At 31.9% G+C, this 13,926-nt stretch overlaps 1 protein-coding gene across 1 annotated transcript in view; it reads left to right on the forward strand.

Annotated features, from left to right (window-relative positions):
- The window catches only part of LOC123715023 (tachykinin-like peptides receptor 99D), an 86,579-nt gene extending 75,820 nt beyond the window's left edge, over window positions 1-10,759 (forward strand). Inside the window, exons 5-10 of the mRNA XM_045669809.1 lie at window positions 1,700-1,855; window positions 3,670-3,729; window positions 6,394-6,544; window positions 7,448-7,644; window positions 7,719-7,858; window positions 9,115-10,759. Coding sequence (XP_045525765.1) covers window positions 1,700-1,855; window positions 3,670-3,729; window positions 6,394-6,544; window positions 7,448-7,644; window positions 7,719-7,858; window positions 9,115-9,173 — 763 coding nt within the window. The 3' untranslated portion in view covers window positions 9,174-10,759. The remainder of the gene's footprint in view (window positions 1-1,699; window positions 1,856-3,669; window positions 3,730-6,393; window positions 6,545-7,447; window positions 7,645-7,718; window positions 7,859-9,114) is intronic.
- The last annotated feature ends 3,167 nt before the right edge of the window (window positions 10,760-13,926 follow it).

Here is a 13,926-nt window from a genome sequence, read left to right on the forward strand (position 1 = left end):
ATAAATAGCGAGGGAATATTATAAAGGATCTTTTCAAATAAATATAGGCTTATTACGGACAAGCAAGCTTCGTTGCACGACGAAAGCTGCACTTTATTCAATTGCCTTCAATTATAATTATACTTAAATTCATTTGAATCTGTTTAACAGCGATTTAAGATACTAACCATTTGTGAGATTCAACATTAATGGAAGATTAGGAGGAAACATTAAAGTATTAAACCGTGGTCAGAATAAATTGATGTTCTTAAAACAATTTAAGAATTAATGAGCCAAATGGAACCTACGGACTCTAATAATAAAGTTTTTGCCTAATGACTGGATTTTTCATTCTTTTACATTTTAAATTTAATTCTTTATATAAATTACGACATGTCGTTAATTGCCGGGCGTAATTTGAGGGCAAAGAGTACTTGAATTCAAGAATTTAGATATAATTTAGATTTAAATAATAGGAACAAGATTAGATAAACATATTGCCTACATTATTCAAAAATGTAAGTATACTTACGAAATAGTTTACGCCGATGTAATACATCATATAAATTCTTGTATTAAAATCAAAAATACACAATTTTATTCCAAGTGAACAATACTGAAATTGAAGTAAAAAACGGAAGCTCGCAGTCCTTAACAAATTATAAACAAAGCGTTCATTTCACCACATTTTGCGTAATTTGAAATTGTGTAACTTATTACGCTATTAGGTAATGGGAGACATGCCACTCCTACAATTAGCGAAAAACAAGTGAATTCTCAAAATGCTAAGCGTAGCTCGCGTATCTTGTTAATTATTTTATTAAGAGCTTTTGACACAGCCGGGTATCCAAATATACCGAAAGCTGTGAAAACACAGTACATATATCGAAAACAAAAACTTAAGTTCTACTAAATATACTGTAAAATGAAATATTTAGACACCAATTATAATATTTTATGCTGTCAGGTCTTGACAACGATACTTTGACAGCCATCTAGAAATTTAACGGATAACAACACAAAACTTTTTTTCTTTTTTTTTAAATAATTAACTTTATTACAAAATATGGTTGTGACAAAATTGTTTTAAAACTAGTCTACTAGGGACTTATTTAAACGCATAGAAGTCGTATAAGCCTAATCTAATTCTCGTTTAATTACTTGAGGTTATAATGATTAAAGTTATTTTACCGATCCTATTTTTAATATAAAAATCTACATAATTATTTTAGAGAATAATAAAATACGTAATATGTGCGTATTATCCCTCGGAATAAATTATCGACCACGCTAAATATTCATTAAGAGAAGAAAACAGCTTCCATAATCCCGATTTCCCGGGAGCATTCGCGTTGAAAAGCAGTGTGTGTTCGGAACAATCAACAACGTTTGTTACACAAATGGAATGTTAATCAGATACCTTAGTTTTAAATTAAAATAAACACATTTTACTTTGCCATTTCCAGACTAAGATGTATTGTTTTACAGGTAAATGGGAATTTAAATAGCATATGACACTTGCGAGCTGGTACTATTGTAGATATCTACGTCTGGAATTTTCTCATCAAACTATATATTGCATATAATTTTAGATGCGGCGCTGCAACGAGTGTCGTGTATTGTGTAAACAATAATACGTTGCACACAGTAACGCAATATAAAATAAGTATAGAAAAGCCTAAACTTTGTAAAACGGTCTAAAATTTTTATAATATTACAGGTACGTAGCAATAATGAGCCCTCTTCGGCCGAGGTTGGGGAAGCGCGCGACGCTTGCCATTGCAGCCGCGATTTGGGCCATCAGTTGTGTGGTCAGCAGTCCCAATTTCCTCTACTTCACCACTGAAACTGATCCATTGCCGGATGGAAACGTACGGTTCGTAACTGTACACATATCTTCCTTTATTTTATTTTTATTTACATTAATAAATATTAAACGACAAGAGTGAAGAGAGAGAGAGAGAAAATTAGTTTTATTCGTTAATAATAAATTTTACGTATTGCTCATTTTAAGGGTTATAGTTTATTTATTTTATTTCAATCAAAATAAATTCAGGCCGTGTGATGAAAAATCACGAACAATACAGAGTACGTGACAAATTCAATATAAATAATGGATTCACAGATTGATCTAAGGGATTAATTGAAAAAAAAACTGGTGATATTTTCATGCCACATTTTCCCAATACTCTCGGAAGCATGAAAAAATGCTGCACCGGTAATTGCATTTTCCTCGTCCGACCGTAGTGTGGGTTTAAATGAACTCTCATATTTACGCGAAAGGTCTGCGATACGCTATGGTCAAACTGTTGTTGAAGAATATAAGGCGCTTTGAAATTTAATTTTCCGGTTCTAGCTTTTGAATTTATTTTTAATAATCTTTATTTTCACTGTTAGTTTCTCTTAGCCGCGGTCACAGCTGTTCAATAAGAATTCAAAGTTATTTAACAAATAATATAATTTTACTAGTCTACTACTGCTGAGTACTACGAAGGCTCTACCAGTCGCCCATACGTTTTCAACATAGGTTTTAAAATTATAAAATAAATTTCTTGGAAAAATGTTGACTATAGATGGATGATAAAAGTACTGATGCTAAACTCGTATCATATGTATTCATCTCGCTTCCTCTCAAAGTGTCGAAGACTACTTCAAGCCCTTAATTATCGTGGGGAGCCTTGAACCTTTGATCCTACCCGTAGGGCTCCGTCTGTTACCTTACGTCTCTTGGTGCAGTCATCCCGTATTTATTTATATATTCACAATGTTAGGATACGTCTGTAGGGCTCAGGGATCCGTAGGTTCTGACATATCACCCATTTATATATTTAATTGTAGCTTGCTTTTACAGATACTCCTGACATTTAATCCATATAAATTTAAACACACATTTCACTGACTGGCGACCTGTACAAAATGAAAGGACATTAAATAAATACTTTACTTTATAGTAAGGAAAATATTACGTCAGCCTGCTCCGCTAGCCATAAATCTTATAAGGGTACAAATTTAAAATTCAATTAGATTACAAGTAAGCCAACAAATATTGCGCGGTACTTAATATATATTATACATCTTGGACGTTGGTAAATAGCTCTAGCATTTTCTTCCATTATAAACCTTAAGTTAATGTGAAGTTAATAAATGAAAAAAATGTTCTATGTTTGTAGAAAAACGACACTAACAATAGAAAAAACTAAAATGTTGACTATAGCTAACTTCATTCCATAGTAGTTTATCATTAAAAAAAATCAAACACACAACTACACGCAATACTCGTCGAGCGAGTTTGCTTATCTTGCCGAAGCGGCGTACAAGATATTTGAAGAAGTCTATTAAGTATGAGGGTGTGCAATTATTTATTCAATTACGTCTAAAATTCGCATAATAAGCGCGTTCAACAAATTCAAAAGGGCATTAAAGATACATGTCAGAGTAAACCTAGTAGACTAAAATTGTGACGGCTAATGGTTTCTCATGTAAATAAAATACATTTTTCTAATGAGATATAAAGTTCTTTAAACATTAACTTCAGGGTGTCGGTTTTTTGTAACAATGTACGCGCGTATCGTAAAAATTCACTAAATTTAAATAAGCCAAAAGAAGTATAACTTCAAAAATATAAATATTTATTGAATTGATATATTCGTGCTACCGAACTTAGTAATTTAATATAAAATTATTTTCCAGACGCATATGCTTTCCTGATTGGCCGGATGGTATCACGACAAGATCCCAATTAGAATACATGTAAGTAATTTAAATTGTTACCAAAGTAAATAGGAACATACAGAAACTGTTAATCAACACGAAAGTTGATTCGGTGTTATATTTTAATATACTAAAAAGTACTAGTACGATAAACTTCAAGTAATCTTGTCATGCATTTTCAAAAGATTTATATAAATAATCATTGTATTTATATATATTATGTATTAACTGGTGAAATCAATCGGACTGTTTTTAATGTTTGTTAACAATGAGGATCAGTCTGTTACAGACAGGGCCTCAAAGAGCGCGAGAGCCATCTAAAGTTAACATTGACAATGATATTCTATCAAGAAGACGGAAATTTAATTACATATAACATAACATTTCAAAATGAATAAAAGCATTATTAAAAATCTTGAAATAAATTCAGAAATATATTAAATTAAAAAACAGCATAATAGGATCTTTATAATGTGTATATTGATGCTACTGTAGAGTTTTAAGATAGAAATATTTATTTAATATTTCAATCTTTTTATAAGTAATCACACTATAAAATCAATACAAATAATTAATATTTTTACATTGCAATTGTAAATGCATGTATTCGATTTTTTAAGGAACGAAATTCTAAGACTGTTCAAATATTGTACTTGTTCAGTTAAAACTTTTACATAAACTTACTAAACTTATCGTAGAATATGTGTAAAAGTTTGTAGGGGAAACTTTTACAATGAAACTTTGGCATTCCACGTGGAGTTACTTTAACTTAAAGAAATTAAATAAATTGAAATATGTTATTGTTCTCACGCGAGTATTACACTTAAAAGAAAATAAAAAAAATATATATATAGTGAAGAGATGATGAAAAGAACATTTAATATCACAAATAATTATAACAAACTATTAATTTCTACTACTTCATCGATTGACAGCGCTTCGATCTGTGACGGCAAACGGGCCGGAGGCTCACTTTCTCAATGATACCTGCTGCCCATTGACACACACCGCCAAAAGGCTCGTAAGTCCGCTGCCGGAAAATCAAATAATTACTAGTCAATTCGTGGAGCAGAATATTTTTCTTTATTACGGCTGTATTCAATGATAAGGAGTTATTTAATTTGCCACTACTCTCTCAGCCTTATATAATATACTCGGAGATACTATATGGCACATGGGTAAAATATTGTTACGAGCTAGGGGATCGTATATATATCGCCGTAGATCTCTTCAAGGGTTTTTAGGTAAATGAATGAGAAATTTGTTTCCATTAAATAGCCACAAATACACGAATTACCATATACAGAATACGGTCACCCGTAACTTCAATTACGCACACTTCACACAGTTCTTTATCACTTGTCTTTACTATTCGTACTTGCAAACTAACTTAATTGGTCGCGTTTCAGCTTGCATATATAATAATAGGGCTGGGAATAATCTTCAAACATGTTCGAGATTCCTCTATGTAGGATTGGTACTGAGTAGCGATTGCACAATTCTAGAACGTACTACTACGTACGTACGTACTCTTTATCTTTTTCGCACATTGATCCGTCCTTGTCGTGTGGCGTTCTAGAATGTTCAGTCTGGCTTCGAGAAGGTTCCGATCTTCCCTCTCTTTTGCATATCATCCGTACTTGTCTCAGACCTAGAAAATTCGATCTAGAATATTCCTTCATCAAAGAGGTATAAGTCTCGAAACTGCCTGAAAACGGTCTTCCTGGAAACTACCACTCGACTACACTTGTTCTGATACTGCATGAAAAAAATGTTTCAGCTTCCTGAAAACAAGGGTAACATGCAAATTGCCATTCCCGTAATAGGACCTCTCATGAACGGCCATAAATCATATTTCAGCTTGCTGAAAACGCCTCTAACTTGTGGAAAAATCGAGAAACATTTCAGTCAACCCGTCTTTGTAACGATATCTTATTATTATTTATTTTTATAAATCTTCTGTTTTAAACATTAATTAAACACTTAAATAGCTGGAACGATTTTTATAATACTTTTTTGTGTATGTTCGAGAAAGGTTTACATTTACAGTTACATGATTTTTTATTTATAAAGTTCGTATAAAGTTATTTTTATATTTAAGACGTGTATACAGAAGGTTTGCCGGGTCTGCTAGTTCTACATAAAAATTAAACAGTTACGGACACTTGATCTTTCGATAGAAAGACTAAATACACTTGATTCACTTACATACATTATTATTCATCATAAAAAAAACAGTTGCTTGTTTTTAGTAAAGGCATAAAATATTCCATTATGCTTATTAAGCCTTCGACCTGTCTCGGGGCAATTGCGATATAATGTTACCCATACAAAATGAAAATTTGATCAACGAATGTAAAATAAAATCTGAAACAATAGCGGGCTTCATTTAATTGTGTTGGGTCTAACCGTCTAGCGCCTGTCTGTGATTGGCCTATTTGCTTTTGACCAATCACAAGTAAAGTTAAGTTAACTATCTGATGTTAAGTGATACTGCCCTACCGCTATAGACACTCACTTTGTTGGGCTCGCAAGTGCGTTACCGGACTTTCAAGAATTGGTATGCTCTTTTCTTAACCTCTTCTTGGACCCTAAGTCCAATCGGTTCGGTGCGTTGGTGGGCAGCTGGTGGGTTGTGGATCGACGGATCTCGATGTGAAACGGGTACAATTTCGTGTTCACACCCCTTTTGTAATTTTTCAGGTATAACGTAATGTTCATGTTGTTGACATACTTTCTACCAATAATGTCAATGACTTACACCTATTCTAAAGTTGGAGTCGAGTTGTGGGGCTCCAAATCTATCGGTGAATGTACCCAGCGGCAATTGGACAATGTCAAAAGCAAACGAAGGGTAATTAGAAGTTTTAAATCATCATTTGACTTGAAAGAAAATCGCTGACCTTAATAATTTTGAGCATAATTACACAAAGGGTCTGTAGGACTCCCCATGGAATTTTTTGTATAAGTATAATGTAGGATTTTAAATTAACCTGATTTTATCTTCAATCAATGATTTGCTTCTTGAACCAAATTTGTCAGTTTAATGTACATTAAAATTACTAAAACTAATCTATTATTTTATTAGACAGATATTGAATTTAATTTTAATTTATATTTAATTCATAGAAATATTATATTTAATTTTTAACAGTGTTTAGCTTTAATGTTCTGGGTTCGGAACTTAAATCGTATTGGAAGGCCTAGAACTTATTTATAAAAGTCTATTCCACTTTATTTTAACAGATGAACCTTAAACAACTGATGTCTAATTAGTATCATCTAATCCACCCCTTTATGTTACTAAATGTAGGCGCAAAAAATTGTTCATTTTGATTATGTTTGTAGTAGCCCGTACCCATTTCAAGTTATTTAATTTTTTAAATTATTAGAGTTTTGGTCTATATAATAAAACTTTTTACTTTAAACTTAACTAATTAAAATTGCATGCATTCTCCCATAGATTCTGTAATCTTAATTAATTAATACTTAGGTATCAAATCATAAACAACTTCTTCAAGAGTTATTGTCATACAAAAAACTATGAATATGCGATGCTCTTCTGTTTATTCGGCATTCGTAGTCAAAGAGGTTTAGGTCAAGAAATTTAGGAATTAGGAATTTTATGGATCGTATTAGACACCAATATGTTGTTGCATTTGTAATTATATCGTAAATATTGGATAGCCTTGATTACTATTAATATTTCGTTTCGAAGTAGCTTAGCGAAAAAAACTTGACTAATTATTCATTGCAGGTGGTGAAAATGATGATAGTTGTCGTTGTGATATTTGCCGTATGTTGGCTGCCGTTCCACGTTTATTTTATCGTGACGTCATATTACCCAGACGTGGTCAACTACGAGTACATACAGGAAATATACCTCGGCATCTATTGGCTTGCTATGAGCAATTCCATGTATAACCCTATTATTTACTGTTGGATGAATTCCAAGTAAGTTTTATCTTTATATGAGATAACCGGCTTTTTCTTGTCAGATTTTTTGGAATAACTTGTTTTTTCCATAGATTTCGTCGTGGCTTTAAACAATTCTTCTGGTGTTGTGGTGCGATGGGTAACGGTGGATTCAACCGGCACAGAGGCTTTGGTCCAGATCTACCCGACATGTCCATGAGATCTGTGTCCCCAAGCCGTAAAAATGGTACAAGTAAGTTTCGTATACTAATTTTTTTTTCTACATATGCTACGTATTACCTATACTCTCTTAGCAGTGTTTCGTCTTTAAATGCTTTTACTAATACATGTACTGTTATTTTTTAATTTCATATTTGTACGGTCTTACATACGCATACATAAGGTCTATTGTTTGATGTAACACTAAGACCATTTTTCTTTTAAAAATACTAGTATAGTGAATTGTACATATTAGCACAACCATATTTTTGTCATAAATACAGAAGAAAGTTAATGAAACACGACATTTATACAGGGCTTAAACTCTTCTTTACTCTTTGTCAACTGCCTTCCGATTTCGTCTGTGACAGGGCTTATAAATCAAGAAAACCCTGAGTATACATTATACAGGATTTTTAGAAACAGTATTCTTATTCTACTAATACCTCCATCAAATTAGTTTTGTACATTTAGCCCTCCTCAAAAAGCTTTCAAAGTTTTGTCACCAATCAACCGCTAATTAATTTAATTTAATAAATGTTGTCATGGAAAAAGGGCGCATAGTAACTTTTTTCAATAAGAGCATGATTTTAAATAATCGCATTTTAATCTAGTCTGTTATAATTACATACCCACTTTGAACTCAACTCTCAGAACATTCTACTTCGTAGGTATGTTCAAGACGACATTCAAAATGACAAAGTCGAGAAAATCCGGATCTCCACAATTTCTACATGTCAATAAATAGATGAGCGGTGACCAAGCCTTGGTAACTACTTTATGTTTGTGATAACCATCTACCATTGAATGGCTTAGTAGTTAGATCCTGGCATTGGTCATTGGCCATCCTGCTTATCATGCTTTTTATTACATTTATTGCTCGATACACATTGCCATTGCCGCTCCTGTGACCGATTCCAGAATGGTATTATCATTAAATGAAGATCAAATTATAGCATCATGTATATGGGCTTCAATGGTTCATTTCAATTTATTTCTTCTTCAGTTTCTGTTGTGAATAATCGCAATAATAAATGAATAAGAAACAAATCGCGGTATTTTACTCCTCTTGTGTTAGATGCTAAGGCATCAAGGACCTTGCATTATTTTATCCTTACATATATTATATTTGTTTATTATTGGCTAAGATGTTTAATGTTTATCTCAACATCTCTAGTTTCTATCATTGCATTGAATATCAAACTAATATTTTACTCTTTATTTGTGTCAATCGATACCTGTGTACTGTATACACAGGTAAAAGTTAATTTTCCATGACATTCATTGCAGGTACGATGCGAATCTCGCTTCACAGCACATATAACAATACAATGATGAGCAGCATTTGACATCGACGGGGCACGTCCGCGCGCCGCGGCGACTTCTCTGTAAATGACCCGCACACCGGAAACGGTGACGAACGTACGTGGATTTGACGAGCATACCGTACTCGACATACTCCTACACCTCAAGAACTCTATGGTTGAGTATATTCTGTATAAATGATTCCATGTACTTTGTAATTAAACATTTATGATGTCTAGAATGTATCTGTAAATATTATTTATGAAACAATAAATTTTCAATGTTGAGACATCTTCCTATTATATGTAAATTTAAAAATTGTGGACACACGCTAACAAGCACTAATACACTAGTATATTTCGTAATGAATGTTTCATATGCCTTAATCAGATTACTATTATTATAAACTACCTAATAAACGGTTGATAAGACTGTTTTAAGAGACAACGTCGTGGACCATCTTTAAAGAAAATGTTTATTTTAAAAGTCTGTAGACCACGACTACGGTAAACTCATTCGAAACGTTGAGTTATGTATGTAATAAATTATTAGATATACAATCACTTTATAAAAACATAAAAAACTTCAATGTATAGTATGTCAAATTGTGTTTAACCTGATAAAAGACATAGATATATTTTCTTAAAACGGTGCAGCAATTAATTAGTTCATATAAAGTTAATTTTTTCATGAGTAATAATTATTTTGTTGCACAGTTTTAATAGAGTTAGTACACCGTTTCCAAAAAGAAGTTTTGATAAAAGGTTATAAGTAAGAGTGACGTCCCAAATCCCAGCGAAATGAGAAAAGTCGAGCGACTTACAACTTGAAAATTATTTATATCATACTCGTGAATTTAGGGGCAATAAAATTTTCATGAGAATGGTATTATTAAAAATTTCATCTCATAAAAATAGCAATATAACTCACCCATACTTTATTCGTTTTAATAGATTTCACCGGAATTCCATATAGAAGAAATCTATAATTTTTTTATATATATTGTTTTATAGTATACTAGTGATTTAGATCATCAACAGTAATCTGTAATGCCCATTGTAAACTCTAATATTAAACTTCGATTCGTATTTCAAAGACCTCCTAAGCAAAGACAGTTGAAATTAAATTGTATTCACCTCCTATCTCAAGGGTGGGCTTTCTCTTTTTTTAAGTTGAGTTTGGATTTGTTATGACGAACGTAACTGTATATAAAGAAATGTAATCTTTTAATAATGCGTAATATAGTATATTTATTGTTAGCTTAAACTGTATAATTAATGTACATATAAATGTATTTAGGTAGAATTTAATAAGGTTTTTGCGAGGCTAATGTATTTCTAATTATTTTTATTCCAATACAATTAAATATGCAATGATACGAAACTAACAAAATTTAATATATGAGAATGTAAAACAAAACACGAACGCTGGCACGTTTTGTTTGATTGGTGAAACGTAAAGACCGATCGTGTCGCGTAACTGTGATTGGACTAGACACGTTGACAATCGTTTCATGTTTTCCGCACCTGCAGCTTTGTAACTTCTAGTAGCAATCCCGAATTCAATATTGTAAATTTGTACTCAATTACGATAACTATCTGTTTTATAAATTTAATGTTGAGATCGCAAACGTGTTCTTGTGTTTGCAATCGCAACTGTAATTTGTAAAATTAATTATTATTGTATATGATAAATATTAATAAATAAATGGATAACATTTTGTAATGTATTTTTTTTTCTAAAACAGTAATTATTTCGGATTAAACGTAGGAGGAGGTACCTTTAATGGATTTAAAATGAATTAGTGACGCAGGCAATGGACGAGAGGACAAAATATAAAAACGCTTGGATTTTCATTTTTCTTCCTTAAAATATTCATCTCATTTTTGCATCTAAACGGAAGCGGTATTTATGCCACTTGCACACCATTGCGTTTCAGAATTTCATGTTAACCTTTTAAATGATGTAAATAAATCAAACCATCTTAATTATTAACAACAAATAATTTTAAATTGTCGTATAAGCATTGGCTTTTCCCGGTCTCTAGAGGGAAAGTAGACTTAGGCAATCTGATCCCTTCATTATGGGACTAAATGGGCAAAACTGAAAGCATAAACATTTCCCGTCCTTTGGGTCTATTATATAGATAACACAAGAGCCAACAATATTATTATAAGCTATTGTAAAGTGCCTCAACTATTGGTATTAAATTTTAAACAATACCGAAATATTAATTATTTCGAAATAACGTGAAATGGCCAATTAAGAGCAAATCTTTAGGAGCTTATAAATCTTGCAATATTCAAACACATATTATACACTTAAGAGGGCAGATCGTTATAATTGTGAAACAAAAGTAAATAATAACACTCAAATCTTCATTTGATTTGACAGAAGCAATTAATAGAATATAGAACAAAGCGCAATTATTACTCAGACTTGACAAAAGGTGCCTTACAGCACTCAAAAATAATTACGACTTGATAGGCATCGATTTTTATTACATTCGAACTGATATTATTATTTAATATGTAGAGAATTTACATAATTTTTATAATAAGGCAGAAATGTGCGTGATATCATTTAAAATATTTGGTTATCTACCATAATGTATACTTATGAACCTTAAAAATATTTTAAATTACATCAGTAAATTTGTCATCTCATTAAGTCATGAGACGCCACACTTTTCAATCTTCATGTTTTTTAATTACCATATTTAATTTGAACTTTTCCTTCAATCAAAATAGAGGGTAATGTTTGGTTTTTGTTTTGGATTAGAAAAATATAAGTAGAACAGTAGCTGTATAAAACACAATAGCCAAAGCAGAATATCTAAACCTAAATGAACAAGCACACACGTGAGGTTCACAAGGGTTGTTAAGCAATAAATCAAATCCTCTGGGGGAAACTAAAACATCAAGTCAGCAATATATCTACTGGACACCAAACACGCGGCCGGCAACAGCTTGCTGCGTATAAATTAAATTCCCAATTTATCTTTCGCTTTTATCGAAAAACTCCGCATATTCGTACCTGTCCATATTAAAGTACACTTTATTACGTTTTATTGGTTCTAAAAAAGATATTTGAGTCATATTTTTGTCGTTGTTTTATTCGCTTTACATAAGGAATTGTCGAAATTTAAAATTAATAAATCAATTTAAAGCACTGCTACCTGAAAGCAGTTGGTACATTAAGTTTAAAAATGACCATAGGAAGATTCTTTTAGTCAATTATCTGCTGCGGGTGCATAATATAAACTATATTGTGCACCCGTATGTCGCGTATATGTAACGTATATATGTCCTCAACCGTCTCCTTATAAGTTATTGTTCAATTCTATACAATATGACTTGGCTACTAAGAAAATACTTTATTATTTATAGCGACCGTGAAGTGGCTACGTGTACGGAGAACTGCAATTTATCCGTCACTCCCATACAGTTGGATTAGTTGTCACTACGTTACTCGTGCCGTGCATACACATCGGAATTTTGTTAATACTACTGAATTTCTAAAAGAAAATATAAAGAAAAATAATATTAAACTACTGAATATTTACTACATTAGGTACCTACCTATACCTCAATGGTTCCAAAATTTGAAGTTATTACCGACAAAGTTTAACATTGATTTATAATCAGCAAGATTCGTGAATGATTTCTTCATCAGAAAGGTTAGATTTATAGACGTTCAGTCTAGAATAGTAGTAAATATTACCTGCATAGGCGTAATAGATTATACAAAGTGACCAATGGCTTGGGACTAGTGACTATTGGATTATTTTAATGTACTGGTGTGGTACCTATATATCCTTAACCTAAAAATCTTGTCTATTTGTCTGCCAATATAACTTAAACTGAAAATAACTTCATTAATAAAGGTTTAAGTACACTTATGAACTTCATAAAAGATGTTAAATTAATCCTAAATTTACATTTACTACCAGTTCGCAAGTCAAGTGCGTAGAGCGGGCAAGAAGCACTGGCAAGAAACTCTCTGTCACTCTTTTTAATCGCTAAGTTTTGAGTCATACAAATTGTTTGAACTGGAGGAAATCAATACTAAGGATTAGGATCATTTAAATATTCGTCAAATTTATAAAAACTTTATTGATTAATTTACGCTTAACGAGAGCTTTGAATAAATTTTGCGATAAGTCTCTAATTTAGCTAGGATTTTTTTGTAAAAATGAATACAATTTTCATATAAAGAGTAGTTTATCTTCTGGGGCCTGGTTGTTCGTATACTTAAATTAGTTCGGTTTGGAGTATTATACTGGTGAAAGTCACCATTTGTTTTAAAATCGTTTATATTTATTTGTACATACAACTAGGCTTCAATAATATATTGACTATATAGTGTCATAATATTTAATTCCTTAAACTAATTACGTACCGTCTCTTTTGGGGAAACACAACAAATACACCGAACAGCCCGCTTATGCAGCAAAAATAGGAATTGAACCTCTGCAGCAGCACCCGAAAGTAGCATATGCAGCATATGATACACAATTTTAGCAGTGTAATAGTTACTATGTATTGTTATATACCTAGAAAGACAGTTTTGTCAACAAAGTTTAGTTCACTGTCCGTAACTTTCAGGCTACCAATATCTCGCTTTACGCTAGTTTTAAATCTAATACATTTTCTTTTATTCTCAGTAAATTATTTACATTAAACCAGTTAACTATATGAGGGATAGAATTGTTCACATCGTCGAATAATACGTTTTTCCTATTCACTTTAAATAGCAGTGAAGTGTCATCAGCAAACAATACCATCTTATGAACTG

The sequence above is a fragment of the Pieris brassicae genome, chromosome 1 (genome assembly GCF_905147105.1).
Source record: "Pieris brassicae chromosome 1, ilPieBrab1.1, whole genome shotgun sequence".
NCBI classification, from domain to species: Eukaryota; Metazoa; Arthropoda; class Insecta; order Lepidoptera; family Pieridae; genus Pieris; species Pieris brassicae.